At 54.9% G+C, this 16,744-nt stretch overlaps 3 protein-coding genes across 7 annotated transcripts in view; 2 read left to right on the top strand and 1 right to left on the bottom strand.

The window, feature by feature from the left end:
* LTBP2 (latent transforming growth factor beta binding protein 2) overlaps positions 1–6,128 on the top strand; it is a 64,762-nt gene extending 58,634 nt beyond the window's left edge. For all 4 annotated transcript variants that reach the window (XM_080595515.1, XM_080595513.1, XM_080595514.1 and 1 more), the window contains 6 exons: positions 351–479; positions 695–835; positions 996–1,163; positions 1,661–1,936; positions 2,176–2,325; positions 5,226–6,128. In XM_080595515.1, the coding sequence (XP_080451641.1) occupies positions 351–479; positions 695–835; positions 996–1,163; positions 1,661–1,936; positions 2,176–2,325; positions 5,226–5,392 (1,031 nt within the window). In that variant the 3' untranslated portion in view covers positions 5,393–6,128. The remainder of the gene's footprint in view (positions 1–350; positions 480–694; positions 836–995; positions 1,164–1,660; positions 1,937–2,175; positions 2,326–5,225) is intronic.
* A 585-nt stretch (positions 6,129–6,713) lies between these two features.
* NPC2 (NPC intracellular cholesterol transporter 2) lies at positions 6,714–9,148 on the bottom strand. The gene is made up of 4 exons (XM_080595531.1): positions 8,929–9,148; positions 8,631–8,738; positions 8,163–8,335; positions 6,714–7,524 (listed from the first exon to the last, which is right to left on the bottom strand). Exons 1-4 carry the CDS (start codon positions 9,005–9,007, stop codon positions 7,438–7,440), a joined length of 447 nt encoding a protein of 148 aa, XP_080451657.1. The 5' UTR covers positions 9,008–9,148; the 3' UTR covers positions 6,714–7,437.
* Positions 9,149–13,711: 4,563 nt separating this feature from the next.
* Positions 13,712–15,659, top strand: ISCA2 (iron-sulfur cluster assembly 2). 2 transcript variants are annotated; one of them, XM_080595530.1, is made up of 5 exons: positions 13,712–13,869; positions 13,961–14,084; positions 14,201–14,316; positions 14,505–14,616; positions 14,794–15,659. In XM_080595530.1, the coding sequence occupies exons 1-5, from the start codon at positions 13,811–13,813 to the stop codon at positions 14,833–14,835; spliced, it is 453 nt and encodes a 150-aa protein (XP_080451656.1). In that variant the 5' UTR covers positions 13,712–13,810; the 3' UTR covers positions 14,836–15,659. The 2 variants fall into 2 exon arrangements, with proteins under 2 accessions (XP_080451656.1, XP_080451655.1); XM_080595529.1 differs by having other exon boundaries at positions 14,505–15,659.
* The last annotated feature ends 1,085 nt before the right edge of the window (positions 15,660–16,744 follow it).

Here is a 16,744-nt window from a genome sequence, read left to right as displayed (position 1 = left end):
TGGAACACTCCCATGCATATTTCCCACCAGGGATGGGGTCCAGTAAGACACAAGCCTTCCAGTTACTGATCAGTGTTTCTAGTGGCCAGCTGGCTCAGGCTTTGACACTTCATCTCCGTGGGTTTGTGTTCTCAACCTTCCAGAAACACAAGTCCATGTCCTATTTGTGAAAGCATCCGCTAAAAGAGCTCCCCATCATCCCTCCTCCTGCTCAGCCTGCGAGCACTCACAGGCATGAGTCGGGTGGGAGAGGCAGGGGGCTTTTCTGGGGACCTCAGGGTGGCCCAGTCCGAGGAGCCATGTGGCTGCACTCCCTGTGACGCTCTCTCCTCTTTCCCCCCCTCTCTCAGACATGGATGAGTGTGAGACATTTGGCTCTGAGTTCTGCCGCAACGGACAGTGTCTGAACACGGTGCCGGGCTACAAGTGCTTCTGCCGTACGGGCTATTTCTACGACCCCAGCAGGCTCGAGTGCATTGGTAAGATGGCCTCAAAGAGCAGCGGGGCCACCACTGTGTGGAGGGACAGAGGAGCTGCTGCACCCATAGCTGTCCCTGCAGGGCCGGGTCTGGCCAAGGGGCTCCCTGTGACCTTCCTGGGGATGGGAGAGGTGGCAGGCAGCGTTTTGGCAGGGAATGGACTGCGCTGCCCCTGCCTGCCAGCCTGAGACCGCTCTGTCCTTGCACATGGGCAGATCAGGACGAGTGCCAGAACGAAGTGTACTGCATCAACGGTGAGTGTCTGAACACGGACGGCTCCTATCACTGCTTCTGCAGCCTCCCGCTCGTGCTGGATGCCACTGGCAACCGCTGTGTGAACCTCTCCGGCAGGGCAGGTGAGCCCCAGCACCCCTTCACCCATCCCACCCGCAGCGGGGTCACCCCGAGAGGGTGCGGGAGGGAATGGAGCCGGGGCATGTGGTTGTCCCCCCAGAGCAAGGGAGTGGCACTCTGCTAGACGATTTCCACAGCATCCTTTGCTCATGTCGCTCGCAGATGCCCTGGAGGAGTATGAAATCCACCTGGACGTCTGCTGGCAGACTGTCTCTGACTACATCTGCCAAGACCTGCTGCACGGCGAGCAGACCACCTACACCGAGTGCTGCTGCCGCCTCGGCGAAGCCTGGGGCCAGAACTGCGCGCTCTGCCCCCACAGGTCCTCTGGTGAGCGGGGCAGCATGGGCAAGCATCCCCTGGCAGAGCCAGGGGGACACAGCTGCAGCCAGGGCTCCGCTTGTAGCAAACCTCATTGCCAAAACGAGCCCAAATGAGCGGGCTGCCCTGCCTCTCCAGGGCTGAGCTGCACCAGTGGGGCAGGACGTACCTGCAAACTGGTTTGAAAAGGTCAAAGGTGTCTGAGGGGAGAGTTGCTCCATGCATCATGCTGCTCCCTTTGGGTCTCACAAGGACCGACCCTGATCACCCTTGTGAGAGGAGAGGTTCCCAGACTGGGATGGGAGCACACTGGGGATTTGGGTTCTCACTGCTCAAGGACTTGCTGGCCCCAGACAGGAGCTGGTCTCCTTCAAGACAGTCTCCCAGCAGCAAAATATGGAGCTGCAGCTCCACTGAGGCTTTCCTGGCCTGGTGTGGATGCACCTTCTACAGCCATGCCCCACCTCTCCTGAGCTCTGACCTTGCTTTTCTCTCACTCTTTGCAGCTGATTTTGCTTTCCTGTGTAGTGGGGCCAGTGAAGACAGTGACAGAGGGGCTGAGGTCCGAGAAAGACCTAGGTATGAGTACGGACCGGGCTTGGAAGACCCTCACTATGGCCTTACCAGCCCAGACATGGGCCCCTACTACAACTACCTGGAATCCGAATACGGCAACCCCGATGCGGGCTTCCCTCGGAGGGAACCCAGCAGCGAGTTTCGCGGCAGCCCTTTCCACCACGGCCCGGGGCGGCCCCCGCCCCGCTACCTGCCCAGCCAAACTGGTGAGTACTGGGAGACGCGGAGAGCTGCCTTCTGGTCCAGCCCATGTCCACAGGGGCTGCCTGGCAGCTCCCAGCCCAGCAGGGATGCTCCAGGATTGCCGCAAGCTCTCCCCCCAGCTCTGCTCCTGGCTGCTCTCAGTTTGTCCCGGCTCCACCTCCACCATCCCACCACGTGCCTGATGTCCCCTCTGGCCGGTCGGGCGGTCACCCTGCTCTGACATCCCCTTGCCACCCTCCAGGTCTGTACGAGGGCTTCGAGGGACTGCAGGCTGAGGAGTGTGGCATCCTCAACGGCTGCGAGAACGGGCGCTGCGTACGCGTCCCAGAGGGCTACACCTGCGACTGCTTCGACGGCTTCCAGCTGGACATGACCCGCATGGCCTGCGTGGGTGAGTGGCTCCCCGTCCTGCTCCAGCTGGGGCGGCCCCGGCATCCCTTATCTGCTGCCGCTCTCTGCTGGTGCTGGCTGGGACGGTTGTTGGAGGCTTCCCCGCTCCGGCGGGTGCTTCGTGGCCTTGGAGCTGGGAAAGTCACCCCGGCATTGCAGCCTGCCTCTGCTCTGCCAACATCAGGGCACCTCGGGGCATCAGGGAACAGGGGGAGCAGCTGCTCACTGCCTTCTTCGGGTAACACCCCTGTGCCTCGTCAGCTGCTGCTGTACTTCTGCTTGCTTTCCTCTAAATCCACCCTGTCCTACGAGCCAAGTTCTCTAAAGCTTCTCTCATCATCTCTACATCCCCACAGTGTGTCTCCATCCTTTCCACAGCGCAGCTCCCCAGGCCAGCCCGAGGCACCCAACAGACCAGAAGAAATCCCTCTCTTTCCTTGGGCAGGGCACTTACTCCAGCTCCCACCACCCTTACTGCACAACACGGTTGTGCAACTGCACACGGAGCCTGTGGCCTCTGCTTCCCCACAGGGCAGAGCAGCTGCCTAACCTATTGCTCCCACTTCTGCAGTTGTGCACGGTTTCCCTTTCCTGGGCTGCAGGGCTTTACACTCGTCTTTGGTGAACTTTGACTTCTCCAAAGGGATTCTCTGGTGGACCAGAGGGAGCCTGAAGCCCCAGAGCACGTGCAGCCTGAGATCACGCACAGGTTTTGTGAGCACGGGGAGTTTTCCTTTGTCCACGCTGGTTGAATTGAATGGAGCAGGGGTCAGGATACATTTTAAATGGCTTTTATTTTAGCAGCCAACTGTTGCTAATTATCTTTTGGGTGCAGCTTGGTGACCCATTGTGCAATTGCCACACTTGCCCATATTTTCTTGGTCTGGTTGAGCGTGTCATGTGAGAGCGTGTTGAAATCCTTACCCTGGCCAAGACATGTTATATCCACCGTTCCTCCCTTATCGGACAACCAGTTATCAGGTCAGTGAAGGGAAACAGATTGGCTTGACATAATCAGGCCTTAACAGATCTGCACCAACTATTTAACTACCCCGATATCCCCTGGGGGGAGGAGGGCAATGACCTAATCACTCAGAAACCTGCTCTGTTTAAGTGGACGGGGGTGAGTAGTCTTTAATTCTGGATTCCCCCCTCTCCGTCCTCGGAGCTAGTCACCAAATTTCCCCTTCCTCAGGTCCCTTAGACTTCCTTTATCCTCTCCCTCAGAGGGAACTGCTGACTTCCCAGTGCAGGAGCACTACGTATTTGAGGATGAGTTGCGGCAGACCTTTAGCAATACGGTTGTGACAGCTTTACCTAACTAATTGTTGAGCTCCTCCACCACGGTATTGCCTTTCCCTCCCACAGCCTGCCCCGTGCTCCTGCCCCCTCTTTTACATACTTGAAACGTCCGCACTGGCTCTGGTCACAACGAGCATTTTTCTGATGGCTGGAACAAAGCCCGCGGCAGCCGCGCCAGCCAGCTCGGCATTGTCTGGCTTTTGTTTCCTCCTCCGATAAGGACCAGGCCTACATTCCCCATTGTTTCCTGCTAATGTATTTATGGAGCCTTTTCTTGTTGCTTTTTCTGTCCTCGCCTCGCCAGCACTCCTTTCACACTGGAGCTGTTATTTTTTCCCTGTCCGTTCCCCTGCATGTGCCGTCACGTACCCGCATTACACTGCAAGCCTTTGGAGGGCTGCTGTGGCTGTGGGGTGCGGCCCGTCAGCTCGTCCTCGTCCCACAGCCCTGCCCGGTGTGGGACAGCCCCACGGCTTGGTGCACACTGCTAGTACCTCGCTGCTGCTGCTGGCCTTCGGGTGTCTCTGGCCACAAGCACTCGCTGTGCTGGGGGCTGCTCTGCCTGGCTGTGCTGCCAAATATCTCGGGCTTCTGAGCGAGCACATCCCGTCCGTACGGATGGTCTGGTCCTGGGGGTTGGCGCGATTCCCCCGTGCCTGCTCAGCCATTGCTTCGGTTGCCTTATTCCCCAGACTTTCGTCTCACATTTCCCCCTTGCTCTATTTCTTGTTCCTCCTGTGACTTACGCTTCCTCACACCACAGCTGCAGGTTTTGCTTCCAGCCTCCCCCTGTCAGACAGTCCCATCCAACCCAAGGTCTCTGGGGTGGCCGAGCTGTTCCTGCTCCTGGGCTCTGTCACTGCTGGGGCACTGCTGTCCCTTGGGAGGATGGACGAACTGAGCGGCTCTCCCAGCTCCCCCGCTCTCATCCCCTGGGTCTCGAAGTACCTGCTGAGCTGTGGGGATAAAGCTGGAGTTTGTGGTCAGGGGGCTCAGGCCTCCACCGGCCTCTCCGCAGCTTCAGGAAAGCTGCATTGAGCAGAGCTGCAGCAGCGCAGCTGCCCGCAGGGCTCCTGCACGAGCACTTTGGCACAGTTTGCAGGTTAATAAAACAAGCCCTTGTTTGTGCAGCGCGAGGTTCCTTTGTGTTCTGGTCCTGGAGGTGATAACTGGCCTCTCAGGGTCACCATCATCTGCCTCCCCAGCCTTGTCAGCCCAGGAAAGGGCATTTTCCAAGGCTGGAGGCGGCCTTTCTCCCAGATCTCGGGCTAGCACAACTTGTCAGTGGGAAGCTGCTGTGCTGCCTGGGGGATGACCGGCTGCTTAGCACAGGGAGCCCCGTGTTGGGGCTCCATCCTTTACTGGTGGTGCCAAATGTTGGGGATGTCACATGCAGGAGCTCTGCAGATGAGCTGATCAAAGCGGTGAGCCAAATGGGTAGGGTGCAGCCCAGCGTGATGGAGGCTGGGGGGGGTCACGGTGGGCAGCCTGGAGGTGCTTGGGGGACACTGAGAAGCCGGAGGGGGCTGGCAGGGGCACAAGGAGATGCTGGGTCACGTCATGCCACTGCCTCAGCCCCCCCTCTTCTCCTCCTTGCAGACATCAACGAGTGCGACGAGGTGGGCGGCCCCGCGCCCCTGTGCCAGGGCGGCACCTGCGAGAACACGGAGGGCTCCTACCGCTGCCGCTGCTCGCCCGGCTACGTGGCCCTGGCCCAGCCCCACCACTGCGTGCCCCAGACAGCCCAGAGCCCGGCAGCAGCGTAGCTCTAGGGGAGCGGCGGTGGGGGTGCTCCCCTCCGGCAATGCTGCTCCGGGACCCGGCGGCGCGGAGAAGGGTCCCCGGGGCTGTGGCTGCTTCCGAGCCCTTCGCCCCTTCCCCTCCAAAGCGCACAACTCCCTTGCCACCTTTCTCCTGGCTGCGCCCGCCAGGGCTGAGCTCCCAGCCTCTGTACCCCCATCCTCACCGCCAGCCCCTGCTTCTGCCACAGCAGAGCCCTGCCCGGCCTGGCCCCCCCCCTGCACCCACCACCGTGCCACGCACCGCGGGGGCTCGCAGGACGCCTTCCCCAGCCACACAGCCCCAGCTCCTCCCCGCACCCCGCAGAGACTGGGTTCGCCTCCCCACGGCGAGCATCACTGCTGCACTGAGCTAGCGGCGAGCCTCCCCCGCGCCACGGGTCCTGCCCCCGGGGCCCAGCCTTGGGGAGGACAGCCCCGGCTCCCCAAAGCTGCTGCCCAACCTCACGACGTGGTGGAGAGGCTGGGGGACCCCGCGGCCGGCTCGCCCTACGGCTGTCCCAGGCGCATCCCCACCCCTGCATCGCGCCTTCGTGCCCGTGCTGGCTGGGGGTGAGTGGGCGGGGAGGGGGGGGCGGTTCCAGCTTCGTTTCTGTAAAGTTGATGGTGACTTTTTTTTTTTTTTTAACCGAGTCTGCTGGAAACTTCTCTCATGTTGTTAAATAAAACATTTATTTTGGGCCCTGCGGCTCAAGACACTGGGGCTGGGTCAGAATTGTGCTTGTCTTCCCTCTGCCAAGGGATACCAGCTCACTCCTGGCCGAGCGGAGAGCCTTGCCAGGCCAAACGCTCGCTTATCTGCCCCAGCCCAGCACCAGCTGCAGGAGCCGACTCCAACCCCCGGGGGCTGCGCGGATTTGGCCGCTCACACCCACCTCCTTCCCACACAAAGGAGCTCGCAGGGTAAGCACTAACGCTCCTGCAGCTGGCAAGAGCCCTCGAGCAGTTCGGGGAGCTAGCTGCTTTCCCTACCCCCGAGCCCACGTTAGGAATGCTTTTTCCCCACACCGCATCGAGCAAAGCCACGTCCTGCACAGCCACCTCCTTCGGAAGCCTTTGCACCGCTCCAGCCCAGTGCAGGAGCAGCAGGGCAGGAGCCCAGACGCTGCCAGCTGGGTGCTCCAGCAGTCAGCAGCGGTGCACGGCTGCTCACAGGTCACCCTTAAGGCCAGCACACCTCCACCCGGGCCTTCAGCCAAGAAGTATGACCAGACCAGTCCCAGCTTCAAGCTGCCCAGCCACTATGCGTGTCCTCCAGCCCTCCACCTACAGAAGACAACGCACGCCGTTTTTCTTTAGCCTTTATTAAAAGGAAAGTTATAAAAAGAGGTTCAGGAGCTCCCAGCAGCTCCTGGTTAGCTGATAGTGCAAACCAGTGGTTAGAGAAAGAATCATCCCTGCAGACACTGAATGCCATTTGGCGTTGCATCCACAAAAAGTAAGTTTTCCCAGCCACAGTCCTGCCGGCCCAGCAGCCCAGGACAGACTGCGCTGCCAGCTCAGGAAAAGCCTCCTCTTCTTCCCTCTCCTTCAGCTGTAAGGGTGGAAAACACAGGTCCCAGGAGCATCCCGGTCACAGTGGAGCAGGAAAAGCGCAGGAGGGTGGATGTAGCCAGCATTCTACAAGAGGCACTGAAGGATTACCAGGTAGCAGCTCAGACATTAGCCAGGTTCATTGCAGAGAAACCTCTTTGTGAGGACAGACAGCTCTGTTTCAAACTACTGAAGTGCCTCCACAGAGAACCTGGAGGACAATGCCCTAATGCTCAGTCTCTCTTACTGACGGCAGCAGACACTGCTCCCCCTTGAGCTGCTGTGAGAACACACCAGAGGGCTCTTAGAGGAGTCAGAGCCCTCTGCCCACAGCTGACCTTGCAGGAACACAGTACTAGCTGCTCAGAGGCTGCAGAGCTCTGAAGGAAGCAGTAAGAAATACTTATATAAAAGAATTTGGCCTGTGTTGTCTTCTCTCTGTTTCTCCCCTCCCCAAGCCCTACGAATGGCAGGGCTCCTCAGCTGGTGATCTGCACCGGTATCTTCCAGCAGAACAACATCTGGTCCTGGTCGTCCACCAGCTCCCACTTCACAATCAGTTTAATCTTAAAGAGAGGAGAGAGAACAGGGAAGTGAGAGTGTTTAGAAGACAGCAAGGCAAGGACAGAGGGCAGTTTCAATCATCTGTTCAGCGAGGAAGTCCCAATAGCTCTGTGGAAAGAGGACAGAGCTGGGGCACTGCCCCAGCCACATTAAGTAGGCCACGCACGGTGACTCCTGCAGTACCTTACACGGAAGGAGGGTTCTGCTGTGTGACACAAGAGACTTCCGCACACTGCACTGAGAACCACACTCTGAATAAGCAGAGTGGAAACAACCTGCGGCATCCCAACTGAACTGCATCCTGGAGCTGAACACCCCAAATCTGAGAGCATTTGGCTGAGAGCAGCAGGCTCTGCGGGGAGGCTACATATGAAACCAGCACTCAAGAGACAGACACTTGGGCAGCTGACGCCACTTCTCAGCAGCTGGAGCTAAGCTGCTTCCTCTGCTGGATCTGTCCCAAAACAAGAACTAGAGACAGAAGCATGCTCATAGCAGAAGTGACACTAGGTGGCCTGAAGACTCTTGTAACCTGTTCCCTACTACCGGAGGACAAGGCATCCCTCTTTAGAGGCGGGTTGTGGGACTGCCCCAGGACAACAGTAGCTATGAGGAACAGACTGGGTTCCTGCTTACTTACACTAGGGTACTCGCTCTTCACAGGGAGCTTATTCAGGTAGCTGTAGGAATGGCCCTTCTGAATGGGGCACTGGATCCCAGACTTGCATCCGTCAGGCTCAGGGATGGGAAATGGTATGTCCACGTGCAGCATCTCACCGTACACCTTTGCTTTGCTGCCCTGGCTCTCGATCTCTGCAGGACACAGAAAAGCATGAGTGTGGCACCAGAGCGGGGAAACGCATTTCTGTGTTACGGCCTCCCCTAGGACGGCCTTGCCTAGGGGCCACAGAGAACACACTAAGCAGTGCTCTTGCTCCTCAGCTACTTCTCCCCACCCAGGGCCCCTCTCCAGCCATCCCAGCCACCCTTCCCTGTTCCCCTCCAACACCGGGACGCAGACACAAAGGTTTTCACCCCCCTCTCTGCCCACCCCGGTGACCCCACAGGGCGGCACAGAGCCACCCACCCACCGCCACCCCATTCTTACTGCTGGAGAAGGTGACGTTGATGCTGTAGGACGTCCCCTTGACGAGCTGGCAGGGCTGCGTGGGACAGGGGCTCACGTTCACCTCTTGGATGCTTCCGTCTTTGGAACCTGCAAGGACGAGCAAGGGCCCACGGTCGCACGGCCCCTCCGGCGGGCAGCACCCGCTCCCCAGGGGGTCGGGGCCGGGCACCCTCCGTCCCCCGCGGCACCCTGCTCTGCCCCCCGAGCACGGCCCCGGGCCGCAGGCGGGCCCCGCGGCGCCTCCCCGGGCTCCCGGCGGAGCGGGGCCCAGCCTCACCGCAGTCCACGAAGCGGAGGGGCTCGGCCAGGGCGGCGGCGGCGAGCGCCAGCAGCAGGGCGAGCGGCGGCGGCACCATGGCGGCGGCGGCGGGACCGGGACCGGGACCGGGACCGGGACGGGGAGCGGCGGCGGCGTCACATGAGCGCGGCGGGGCCGCCCCGGCCCGCCCCGGCCCTCGGCTGGGCCCGCCCCGGCTCACGGCGCCGCCACGGGACGGGGCCGGCCGGGGGCGGGACGGGAGGAGGCTGAGGGGTGGGGGCCTCGGGGAGTTGGGGCCGGAGGGGGCGGGCGTGAGGCCTGCTTCCCAAAGTCCTGAAGCGCCGCGGGCTGCCAGCTTTGGGCCGCGGGTGCTGACACAAAGCAGAGGTTTGAAACGCCTCGGAAAGCGTCTGGCCCAAGCTGCAGCTTTTCCCCAGCTCGCCTTGCAGCAAGCTCCGCTGGGCCGCGTCCAGAAGAGCGGACACGGGCACCTGAACGCTGCTTTGGGGTTTGGTGGGAGCGTGGCACGAAGCAGCACCGGCACAGCCACCCCCCTCCAGACCCGTGTCCCACCGCCTGCCTACGCGGCGGCAGCGCTGCCGAGTGACTCGGAGGTGAAATCCCCCACACCTCGTGCAGGTTTTCCACAAGGTGTGTCAGAGGAGAAACCCCCTTAGCAGAATGGAGTGGGACTGGTTGTAGTGAGTATCTCTGCTGAGTCATTTAGCTCTTCAGAAGTAAACCGAAACGAAACGGCACCCCTTCTTTCTGAAAGGAGAGCAGGACTTGGTGTGTGTGTGTGTGTGGAGAAGTTCTGAATAAGCATTCATTTTGCAGAGGACACGAGCAAGCAGAGCAGAAAGCCCAAAAGGCCCTGCTCAGATCAAGTTGTATATTTAACTCCACCTGGCACACTTCCTAACTGACCCACAGAGTCCTTCCCTTCTGCATGGGAACTCGTGCCCTTCGGAGGCTTTCCTTCTCTCCACCTCCAGGTCCCGCAGATGGAAACAAAGCCGCTTATCTGGCTGCCAGGAACAGGAGTGCAATCAGTTCAGAGCAACACCATATAAACTACGCTAACACATGCACAGGATAAGGAGTGTCATGCTTGGGAACAAATTCCACGATACATTAAATCAGGATTCCTTCCTGTGAAACTGCTCACCAGATGTCTTTGCTTCACAGACGCAGCAGTAGCAGCAGCAGAGACTGCGTACGGTTCTAGTTCAAATCTACATGCATTTCAAGGGCTTTGAACTAAAAATCATTGAATCTAGGATCAGAATTAACACGTCTCTCCCTCCCCAGAACTGGATTAATGAAAAACCGAAGAAGTTTAAATTTATAACAGTACAGACAAGGCCTTTACACAAGAAAGAAGCAGCTCCTGGCCCGTTCTTTTAGCACATATCACATGTAACCATCACGCCGGTTTTGCAGGAACAGCACTAAAGCTCAGATTCCGCAGGGCAACATAATCAGCACAAGCCTAACAGAACTTGCTTTCAGGCACATGGCCCTTTCGACATCTGATATATCACGCAGGTCTCCAGGTCATGACGGAGCCCACCATTTCACCAAAATACTTCAGAAAGACTCAATTCAGCAGCAGGCTGGTCTCGTTATTCTGCAGACAGGCAGGCAGCAGAACTCCCCCCAGATTACCGCCATCACGCGGAGCTTGTGGTAAGGCGCAGAAACTCTGGGAGAAAAAGAAAGTTAACAGACAAATTCTTCCCAGCAAGACTGATACTCGAGCTCTTCGCTCAGGAAATCCAACCAACTCTATTACATGGGGAAAAAGTCTAAGGTTCCACTTTATGAGCTAGCTACACCCAGTGAATGTAAATTCCTGTAACAGCACTGTGCTTGCAACCCAGTAAACAGATACACCTGCAGGCACTATAGCAGCAGTGAATGCAAAGTCGTATTCTCAAGAAAATACATATACAGGGACTAATCAATTTCTGCTGCTCTTTTAGCCAGAACATGCTCCTTTTGCTGTAGATCATCAAAATTCAGACCCAAATGTGTCACGAGCCACTCTTGCATTCAACAGCCATGTCAGAGGTTTTAGCATCAGCTGTTTCTGAATCACTGAAACACGCTCAGTTTTCCACTGAAACAAGTACAGGATGCCTTAAACATACACGTTGTAGAGGAGATGAGAGCACAATAGCTGTAGAATTCAACTCACAGTCAGACCTGTTCAATACAGCATGCTTAAAGAGAGCTAAAGGAATTCCCCAAACCTAGGGGCCGCAGACCTGAATAAAGAGGGGAAAACAAAGTATGATCAAACCTAAAAACAGATTACATCAAGCTATCAGCAACCACAAAACCAACAAAGTCACAGCCTAGGAAGGAATAAAATGTAGGCTGTAACTGTGGATGAGACAAAAACACCCCCTTGCCGCATAGCTGGCAGAAAGAAAAAGTAATTACTGATAATAAAAAGGTGCAAAGAAATAGCTGTTCTCCTTAGTTACACAGACCTCTACCAGCCACTCAGAATGTTTGATCCGAGCACCTGAATCAATCATCAGAGTAGTGGATTGTTAATTAGACTAAATTAACTCTGACTGAGGCCAGCTCAACTCTCCCTCATTTTCTCAGCCTGCAATAACAGTCTGACCAACATCCAGAAATGCCTCGAAGATACTTGTCACATTTCTGACACTCAACGCTGGTAAAACCAAAAGCAGCTAGAAAGTAAGAGTGTCTATTTTGGGGGCTATATCAAATCCCCAAAAGGTGTTTGCAGGCACAGCATGGGGCCATGCAACACCAGCGATAGTCCAGTACACCCTGCAGAAGAAAAGCCAGTACAGTGTGGGAAGCAGGCACCATCCTTCCCCCTTTTCTCCCAAGAGTTCTTGATTTACTCTTCCACAGGTCATCCGCTTTTGGGACACCACATTGATAATAACTCAAGAAACACCCCCAATGTTTTTAAAAGCATCAAGTGTTCCATTCTGCCTGATCTGAGGATTCATCAACTGTTTGCAGATAACTGGATTAATACCAGCTCCTCTGGGCCCCTGCCTGTGATGCTTTCATGGTTTTATCAGAACATCATTAGAGTTAACCTCAGACCGAGAAAAAGTAAACAGTCCAAACCAGTCTTTATTTACATGTTCAGGGTGGTATAAATAAGCAAAAGCACGTGGTTGCATTACTTTAAAGCACTGGCCCCTCTCAGCCTGGCAGACACATTCACCACTAAACTGTGGGAGTGAGGCTTTTAGGATTTATATACATGAGACTTAACTACATGTTTACTACTGCAGTCACTTTACCACGCACTTGATTTCTATGCATATGCCAAAGAAAATACTTCTACTTCCAGGAGACTGTAAGTCTCTGCGTGGAACTGCCAACTCCACGCTTAATGGACAATAACTTTGTCAAGCAGATCTCATTTTGGATTTAAGCACTTCCTTTGCCGCTGCTGGGCTGTGGGGAGGTCAGGCTGTTCTAGACATTGCCTTTTTCCGAGCAAGACGTGTGAGAGAACTAACAGTCACCAAGTCCCGAGGTGCACTGAGTTTAAAGGATTCCCTCCTGCTGGGATGACTGGTTTTCCTCTGTCATGCCACTGTATGACTCTCCACAAACATCACCAGGGGTAGGGGAACGAGATTGCGGCCTGGAATTCCTCCAGCAGAAGCATGTGAGGAAGAATGAGATAAAGACTCCTTTAACCATGAGCACATCTTTGAGGAACAGGCCAGACTACTGTCACATGTCAAATGGTTGGGCTTAAGAGAGAAAAATTAAGTAGGGCTGCTCAGCTTAGGGCTGCCAGACAAGTTCAGGACTCAGGTGAGACAAGATGATTTGCAGTGCTCTTGGTACAAGTTTTTTAAGAGGAAAATATCTTCAACAAAATACATGTAGCCTCTTATTAAGCTTGAGTTCCTTGCTCTGACTGTGAAGAGTTAATTGAAGAGCCATTAAACACCTACACAAGTTAAAATAAGAGGCAGTAGATATGAGCAGAGGGGGCCTGGGAGATGAGAAGTGCTGGTACTAACGCAGGCTCCATGCTCCAAAGAGGAGGTGAAACCATGGAGATTGCATCTGGGAACTGTGCCTTAGATGCCCATAGCTGAGATGAACGCTCGGATCTGCACAATCCTGTTGGATCCTGTTCTCACAGAAGAGACGCGAGGAGCAAGAGGGGAGGACTAGGTGGAATTGCAGAGGCATGCATACAGCTGAGCACGCATATGTCTGTGTTTGCCATACCCAGTCATAAATGCTGATCTAAAGGAAAACAGACCTCTACAGGGACTGCTGAGTTTACTTAGATATTCTCACCTGATAAAAGAAAGCAAAACAGAAAAGCCAGTATCAGGAAAAATCCTAAAAAATCCTTGAGACCAGGCCCTGAGTTTATTCTTCTGTTTGCGTAATTCCCCCTACAATGGCATCTTGATCCCTATCAGGGTCTCTGGGTACTACTCAATGTAAATAACCCTCACAGCTAATTCCAGTGCAAACACGCTCTGTCGAGAAGCGCTGCGTTGTTTGCCAACTTATTTTTCTTTTGTGAGCTTTACTGCTTTCGAAAGCAAAACCCTTTCAAGGACGGGCACAAGTTCCGCGCTGACAGGCTCAGCCTATTCCCAAACCCGAGACCGTGCTGACACAGCCACATCAAAACGGCCCCTACGCGGGAGTCCCCCGCCGCCTGGGGCAGGCAGGGGGCAGGAAACCCGTGGCAAAGGACAGACACCTCCTGACAGGGTCAGGGCGGCCCCTCACGGCCGCCATCACCCCCCCCCAGCCTAGCAGCGATCCCTCCCCGTCCCTTCCGCCGCGCTGGGCGCCATGGCGGCCCCGCGGCGGAAATGGCGGGCGGGGCGCGGGGCGGGCGGGAGGAGGAGGCAAGATGGCGGCGCCGGGGGCGCTGAGGCGCTGCTGGCGGGTGGCGCTGGGCGGCCGGGCCAGGTACCGGCACCGCGGTGGCGGCGGGGCGCGGGGCGTCGCTGCCCGGTGGCAGGGGCCGGCGCTAAGGCATGCCCTTTTCTTCCCGAGGCAGCTGGCGACCCGCTCCGCCGCTCCGAGGGCGAGCGCTGCGCTGGGCATCGTCCTCCTCGCAGCCGGGCCCGACGGAGAGCGACCCCAGCGAGGGGCAGGTGTACCTCAGCGAGAGCTGCGTGAAGGTAGCGCCCCGGCAGGGGTTGCCGAAGCGCCCGGCCTGCCCTGGGCACGGTTGGAGCGCTCGCCTGGTTGTTTTGATCCTCTGTCGCGGTTGTTTTCGTTTGTTTGCGTTTTGCAGAGGCTGCTGGAGATCGCGGAAGGCTCGGAGTTCCTCAGGCTGCAGGTGGAAGGAGGAGGTTGCTCCGGGTTCCAGTACAAGTTCTCCCTGGACACAGTTGTCAATCCTGATGACAGGCAAGGACAAAAGGGTGTAGTGGTGGTCAGGCGTGACTGTGCTTTGCAGAGGTGACAAGAAAGGTGTGTGTGAAGTAATACCTTGAACTGAAGGAACAAAGCTTGTAAATTAAGGAAAGTGCTCAGACTGCGCTTCTCTGTCAGGTCTGCGGCACAATTAATGCTTAAATATGTTGCTTTTTCTGCAGGGTGTTTGAACAAGGTGGTGCCCGTGTGGTCGTGGATGTGGACAGCCTGGCCTTTGTGAAAGGCTCCATGGTGGACTTCAGCCAGGAGCTGATTCGCAGCTCCTTCCAGGTGGTGAGCAATCCCCAGGCAGAGAAGGGGTGCTCCTGTGGGACTTCCTTCTCTGTCAAATTCTGATGGGACTTCTCGTGGATGAACACTGTCTGCAGGCGTTTTCTGGCAGCCTCCAGAGGGTTTTTGCTCGTTCTTTTCCCAGCTGTTCCTTCTCATCTCCCTTACTCTGTAATATAGCAGTTACAGATGACTCCAGCTGTGTGTGTGTGCCTGAACTGAGCCTGTCTCCAAGACTTGTTGGCCTCCCCTTTAGAAACATGAGGTAGCCATGAGCCCGCACAAAGGAGCATCTTCAGGAGCATCTTCAACACCTTGTGAACCACCTGCCAGGTGGTGCTGACCTGCCTGTCTTATCCTGAATGTGGAACCACTCGTCTCTGCCAAGAGATGGCTGTATGCATGTGTGTTTATTGAAAGTTCTTACCAAAAAAAAAAAAAAGCATTTGAGATTGTTTGGTATTACTTGTGCATTTCTAGTGGGTAGAGTCTGGATTTGTTCCAGCATCTGCTGCTTATTCATTGTTTTGCAGCTGAATTGGACTGACACCTACCAGTGTTGCTGGTTGTCCGCTCTCCGACATTCAGTGGGCTTTTGCAGACACTTTTCTTTTGCCCAGCACAGCAGACTTGTCTCAGTCCCAGGAACCTACAGTGGTGCTGTCAGTCCCTAGGACTGAAGTTTTGCCTTGTTCAGAGTAAGTGACACTAAAAGATTGAGGTGGCAAGAGTTAATAGCTTATTTCTTTTATTAAAAAAGAAAAGAAAAAAGGTGGTGTGTGTGTATAAATGAAATACGTAGCCCTCCATCCCTCAGTGCTATTTTAGGCTGTTCATAAACCTGACTTGGAATTTTAGGTCATACAAACTCTAAGGTGTCATAGTAGGTCCACTGCCTTCTCAGCAGGAAGGGCAGTTTAGGTGATACAGGCAGAGGAGGTTCTTGAGTATTGTTTAAGGGTCCTCAAGTCATTTTGACTAAGTTGTCTGAGAAAAACTTGCTTCACCATTAAATCTGTCTGCCTTGTCTGCCTGGTCTTATGAAAGAATGACATAGCTCCTTTCCTTTATGAAACCCCAATAAAAAATGGGAAATCTAGAGGTTTCCAGAATAACATCCTTTTGATTACTTGTTTTCTGTAGCTTTTTATCTGCCACTAGATGTCTTTTAAATCACGGTGATTCATCTGCTTCTGTGTGAAAGGAGAGATAGAGAAACTATTTTTGTTCCCTCTCTTATGTTTTATCTGATCAGAACCAAATTGTCAACGACTTGATTCTTTCACGTGAGTCAGGGAGCACTGCGTGACTTTGGTTTCAAGGAAGCTGTTTGTGGCAAGCCATGAACTTTTTGAGACTGCCACAGGTATTTTTGTGGTTGTTATTGAGCTTAACAGATTCCTTCCTAAGCTAGTCAGCAGTGCGTACATATGCTGCACGTCTGCCTACTGATTTCTAGTGCTCAGTTTATAGCCAGACAGTGTTAGCTTCATCTGTAGGTGTTACTGGAGTTCATTTGTGATCCGCTGCAGATTTGTCATTTCAATGCAGTTGGGCAGCAGTTCCTTTGGTCTAGCCTTTTTGACTTCTGTTTCTTGAAGTCAACAAGACTATGTTCTATGTAGTTGTATCCCTATCAGAGAGAGCTGGATGTAGCACTGTCCCGTTTGTAATAGGGAGTAAAAAGATGTGATTAAAAGACTTGTCTAAACCCTTGCAGGATGTCTGGGCCCTACCCTCAAGCTCCCAAGTCTTGAATGGGATGTTTGCCCGAAATGCCTTTGAAAGAACCTATAAGACCTAAAGGCTTCTGTAGGTAGAATACATTAAATAAACTTAATTTCTTTCAGGTGGGGTAACTGAGCAATGAAAGATGGCAGGAGGCATTGCTTTCTGAACCCGAGGGTACATAATCTAGTTCTCAATCCATTTCATACAATTTGACCTTGGTCAAGTATCTTTTGGCATTTTTGTTGTGGGAAACGTAAGTGCAGGAGTACTGAAGGGAAGGAAGCAAACCAGGAACTAGCAAGTTTTGTTGTTTTTTTTTTTCCTAAATGAAAACCTGTCTTTAGCTCCTGTGTCTTGGGTTATTGTTCTTACAAAATGTGAATGTGCTGTCTGATGGACC

This window comes from Anser brachyrhynchus (genome assembly GCF_964034855.1).
Source record: "Anser brachyrhynchus genome assembly, chromosome: 5".
Lineage (NCBI taxonomy): Eukaryota > Metazoa > Chordata > Aves > Anseriformes > Anatidae > Anser > Anser brachyrhynchus.
Note: the sequence above shows the minus strand (reverse complement) of the source record. Positions and strands in the feature narration are given on the sequence as shown.